The sequence below is a fragment of the Oncorhynchus keta genome, chromosome 27, assembly GCF_023373465.1.
Source record: "Oncorhynchus keta strain PuntledgeMale-10-30-2019 chromosome 27, Oket_V2, whole genome shotgun sequence".
NCBI classification, from domain to species: Eukaryota; Metazoa; Chordata; class Actinopteri; order Salmoniformes; family Salmonidae; genus Oncorhynchus; species Oncorhynchus keta.
The window spans coordinates 4,554,557-4,560,219 of NC_068447.1; the positions used below are offsets into that span (position 1 = coordinate 4,554,557).

General features: G+C 46.0%; 1 protein-coding gene across 2 annotated transcripts in view; it reads left to right on the plus strand.

Annotated features, from left to right (window-relative positions):
- Positions 1–4,019, plus strand: part of LOC118382142 (uncharacterized) — an 80,117-nt gene extending 76,098 nt beyond the window's left edge. For both annotated transcript variants that reach the window (XM_052481299.1, XM_052481300.1), the window contains exon 11: positions 2,522–4,019. In XM_052481299.1, the coding sequence (XP_052337259.1) occupies positions 2,522–3,387 (866 nt within the window). In that variant the 3' untranslated portion in view covers positions 3,388–4,019. The remainder of the gene's footprint in view (positions 1–2,521) is intronic.
- Positions 4,020–5,663: the final 1,644 nt, after the last annotated feature.

Consider the following 5,663-nt stretch of genomic DNA (forward strand, 5'->3'; position numbering starts at 1 on the left):
GGAAGGATATGTCCCAGACTATGGTAAGAGACAGGGAGGGGAGGAAGGATACGTCCCAGACTATGGTAAGAGACAGGGAGGAAGGATACGTCCCAGACTATGGTAAGAGACAGGGAGGGAGGATACGTCCCAGACTATGGTAAGAGACAGGGAGGAAGGATACGTCCCAGACTATGGTAAGAGACAGGGAGGGAGGATACGTCCCAGACTATGGTAAGAGACAGGGAGGAGAGGAAGGATACGTCCCAGACTATGGTAAGAGACAGGGAGGAAGGATATGTCCCAGACTATGGTAAGAGACAGGGAGGAAGGATACGTCCCAGACTATGGTAAGAGACAGGGAGGAAGGATACGTCCCAGACTATGGTAAGAGACAGGGAGGAAGGATACGTCCCAGACTATGGTAAGAGACAGGGAGGGGAGGGAGGATACGTCCCAGACTATGGTAAGAGACAGGGAGGAGAGGAAGGATACGTCCCAGACTATGGTAAGAGAAAAGGGTGGAGGGAGGATACGTCCCAGACTATGGTAAGAGACAGGGAGGGGAGGGAGGATACGTCCCAGACTATGGTAAGAGACAGGGAGGAGAGGAAGGATACGTCCCAGACTATGGTAAGAGACAGGGAGGAAGGATATGTCCCTGACTATGGTAAGAGACAGGGAGGGGAGGGAGGATACGTCCCAGACTATGGTAAGAGACAGGGAGGAGAGGAAGGATATGTCCCAGACTATGGTAAGAGACAGGGAGGGGAGGGAGGATACGTCCCAGACTATGGTGAGAGACAGGGAAGGGAGGAAGGATACGTCCCAGACTATGGTAAGAGACAGGGAGGAGAGGAAGGATACGTCCCAGACTATGGTAAGAGACAGGGAGGAAGGATACGTCCCAGACTATGGTAAGAGACAGGGAGGAAGGATACATCCCAGACTATGGTAAGAGACAGGAAGGAAGGATACGTCCCAGACTATGGTAAGAGACAGGGAGGGAGGATACGTCCCAGACTGTGGTAAGAGACAGGGAAGGATACGTCCCAGACTATGGTAAGAGACAGGGAAGGATACGTCCTTGACTATGGTAAGAGACAGGGGGAAGGATACGTCCCAGACTATGGTAAGAGTCAGTGTCTCAGAGTCTCAGTGTCTCAGAGTCTCAGTGTCTCAGAGTCTCAGTGTCTCAGTTCTCAGTGTCTCAGAGTCTCAGTTCCTCAGTGTCTCAGTTCTCAGAGTCTCAGTGTCTCAGAGTCTCAGTGTCTCAGTTCTCAGTGGCTCAGAGTCTGTGTCTCAGAGTCTCAGTTCCTCAGTGTCTCAGTTCTCAAGAGTGTTGGATCTTCCTGACTTTCTTATTTCTTATTTCCTATTTCTCTCTTTTTCCTGACCGTACATGTGGTCTCCTTCCTTCTTTGTACTGTCCCTTCCCTTTCTTTCCCTCTCCTCTATATGTCCCTTCCCCTTCTCCTTCTCAGTGGAGCTCTCCAGCCTGTCTCTGTGTATGACCAACTCTAAGCAGGGAGAGCCTTGTTTTTATGTCATCGGCAGAAAAGAGAATACGCGGTTGGTATCCCTTCCTGTTAGTCTTCTTCTCTTTGATTTCTGTTCTAGAACCACTCATCTTGATCTATGCCACTTAGTAGACCTTGTTATCCATTCTAGTATGTGATCCCTGCGTGAATTGAACCAACAACCTTAGCGTTGCTAGAGCCACACTCTTCCCAACTGAACCATACAATCTGAACCACATATTCTTATTGTCCTGAGTTACATTATCAAGAGGTAAACGGCAGGGTTGTCTCTTATGTTCATGTTTATTCGCTCTTGTACATCATTTCTATGCACAGGGAGTCGTACCTCCAGACCTATGGAATAGACATATATTTATATACCACTCATATTCATATAGGATCCAACAGTACACTATCACAAAATGTCGTTGTGATAGATCTAGGTTTGAAAAGAATTCTGAACTCTTTCACAAAATTCCCTGTAGTTCCAGAAATCTTGGTTGGATGTTTTCCCGAATTTCATGCTTATTCCCTTGCAATTCAAAAAAATCTTCCAACCAGGATTTTGGGAAAATGTCCAGAATTTTATAAACCTAGATATAATTGATTAAAAGTTGTTGTTCAGCCTCCATAATCATTGTATTTCAGTAGAAACATCAGTCGTGTTATCTCAGTGATTATTTACAGTACTTCGGCTTGCTGAAACAAAGAGAATGAAATGAACAGACTTGGTGTTTCTATTCCACGAGGCTTGCTACTCTCTACATGTTCATCCCATCTCATCGTCACCTGTTTTGTTTTACTTCAAACGTGGATAACACTGTTTGTTGTTTGTGTTAAACTTTAAACTGGTTCCTAATTTGTGTTTCCCCTCTAACTCCCTATCACCTCTCCCTCTGCACCCCACCCCTCTTTCTGAATATGTTTCTTGTCTCCCCCCTCTCTCTCGCTCTCTGACCTTTCTCTCTCTGCCCTCCCCTCCCCCCTCTTTCTCTGCCCCCCCCCCTCTCTCTCTCTCTCAGACCATGATCCCAGATCAGTCTCCTTCTCTCTCTACCCAGAGGATGAGGGTGTGGCTGCAGTAGATAAGACGCGCTCCCTGCCAAGGAGGAGTGAAAGGCTGGATAGAGGAGGAGGGAAGAGGCAGAGTAAAGGAGGTAGTCTGGGGGGAATGAGGAGCAGAGGAGGAGGTACTCCTGACACAGACCTGGATTGGCCCGAGGAGGAGGGTCAGGTGGTCAGTCACAGAGGTGAGAGTTTAGGGGATAAGGACAACGGGAAACGCACCCAGAGTTTACCCAAGAACAGACAGGAAGTAGAGGAGGAGGAGGAGGAGGTGAGGCCCAGCGAGTCCAAACAGAGGTCAAAACAGCAGAGGAGCAGGGAAATGCAGAGTAAGGGGATGAATAACAGGAGAGAGAGGGCAGATGAGACAGAGGAGCTTCCCATCAGAAACACAGGTGAAGGTAAGGGGGAAGAGAGGAGGAGGGAGAGAGAGAGGGAGACGGAGGTGGAGGATTCCAGACCTGCAGAGAGAGTTCCCTTCTCCTTCCTCAAGCCGCTGCAGGATGGAGAGGCTGAGCTGTCTAATGCAGAGTCAGGGGCAACAGGCACCTCCGGAGACAGCTTCTCTGACCAGGTCAGCCTGTCTGCAGCTAGCATCTTCGGTTCCACCGCCCAAGACCCCAGAGACCAGAGAGGAGACCCCTGGAGCACCCAGTCATGGCTCCGGGCCAACCATGCATCCCACACCCCAGGCCCCTGGAGCAGCACACAGCCACAGAGGGCCACCGACAACAGTCCCTGGATTAAACCTGACCTGCAGATGTCTCAGGTTTTGGTGGGACACAGACTGACAGGAAACAGGCTGAGAGGTCTTGACCTGTAGATGATGGATAATCCTGTTTAGAGGTTTCCTGGAGTATTTACTCGTAATTCCAGAATTTGTCCAACCAGGATTTCTAGAAAACCTGGGACTTTACCTCTTGTCTGGGACACTTCCCTGACCACTGCACCGCCCAATGGCCTGTTATCCCACCTCTTGACCAGGACACATTATCATACCTGTGATTCTACCTACCTAACACCATTGCCTATAGAGGTCCACTATCATATTGGAGCTATGTCATAATGATTGGTATTATCTTCAACACAAATCATTGTCATCACATCTTTTTTATAATGAATATGCAAGTAACTACAACATCAAACATCTCCTCATATCAACCCTCTCTACAAACCAGACAGCAGCTACATCAAACATCTCCTCATATCAACCCTCTCTACAAACCAGACAGCAGCTACATCAAACAACCCTCTCTACAAACCAGAATGGATTGTTAGCACCACCTAGAGGCTATAGTGATGTATTATAATATGAGGACCACTATGTTAACATTATAATATTCCACTTTGTTTATATCATATCATGTTTGCATTATATTCGATTGTAGATGATTTATTTAATTTTTGGGGTGTAAAAATATTTGACTGAGATTTAGATAAATGATGTGCCTCCTGCTTGCTTATCGTGGATTGTAAATGCTTCTCCTTCACCTCTTTCACACGAAGGCTTAGGATGTGGTGTTACAGATGTCTGGGGGACAGTAATTATCTTGTCATATATATAGTTGAGAAAAGCTGGTAACTTTCCCAAAAATCTTGTTACATTTCCCCAAATCTCCTGTTTTTTCCAGAAACCCCTATTGGACGATGTCTAGAATCAGGATAAACAGAACTTCTGAAATCCTCCAATCAGAACTTCTGAAATCCTCCAATCAGGACTTCAGGAAAACCTGGACATTTTGGGAAAGTTACTGTTATACAATTGAAGTCGGAAGTTTACGTACACTTAGGTTGGAGTCATTTAAAACTCGTTTTTCAACCACTCCACAAATTTCTTGTTAACAAACTATAGTTTTGGGAAGTCGGTTAGGACATCTACTTTCTGTCATTTTTACAACAATTGTTTCCAGACAGATTATTTCACTTATAATTCACTGTATTACAATTCCAGTGGGTCAGAAGTTAACGTACACTAAGTTGACTGTGCCTTTAAACAGCTTGGAAAATTCCAGAAAATTATGTCATGGCTTTAGAAGCTTCTGATAGGCTAATTGACATAATTTGAGTCAATTGGAGGTGTACCTGTAGATGTATTTCAAGACCTACCTTCAAACTCAGTGCCTCTTTGCTTGACATCATGGGAAAATCTAAAGAAATCAGCCATGAGCTCAGAAAAAATATTGTAGACCTCCACAGGTCTGGTTCATCCTTGGGAGCAATTTCCAAACGCCTGAAGGTACCATGTTCATCTGTACAAACAATAGTACGCAAGTATAAACACCATGGGACCACGCAGCCGTCATACCGCTCAGGAAGGAGACACGTTCTGTCTCCTAGAGATTAACGTACTTTGGTGCGAAAAATGCAAATCAATCCCAGAACAACAGCAGAGGACCTTGTGAAGATGCTGGAGGAAACAGATACAAAAGTATCTATATCCACAGTAAAATTAGTCCTATATCGACATAACCTGAAAGGCCGCTCATCAAGGAGGAAGCCACTGCTCCAAAACCGCCATAAAAATGCCAGACTACGGTTTGCAACTGCACATGGGGAATTTTGGAGAAATGTCCTCTGGTCTGATGAAACAAAAATAGAACTGTTTGGCCATAATGACCATTGTTATGTTTGGAGGAAAAGGGGGGGATGCTTGCAAGCCGAAGAACACCATCCCAACTGTGAAGCACGGGGATGGCAGCATCATGTTGTGGGGGTGCTTTGAGCAGGAGGGACTGGTGCACTTCACAAAATAGATGGCATCATGAGGAAGGACAAGTATGTGGATATAATGAAGCAACATCTCAAGACATCAGTCAGGAAGTTAAAGCTTGGTCGTAAATGGGTCTTCCAAATGGACAATGACCCCAAGCATACTTCCAACATTGTGGCACAATGGCTTTAAAGACAACAAAGTCAAGGTACTGGAATGGCCATTGCAAAACCCTGAACACAATCCTATAGAACTGAAAAAGCGTGTGTTCTAGCAAGGAGGCCTACAAACCTGACTCAGTTACGCCAGCTCTGTCAGGAGGAATGGGCCAAAATTCAGCCAACTTGTTGTGGGAAGCTTGTGGCAGGCTACCCGAAACGTTTGACCCA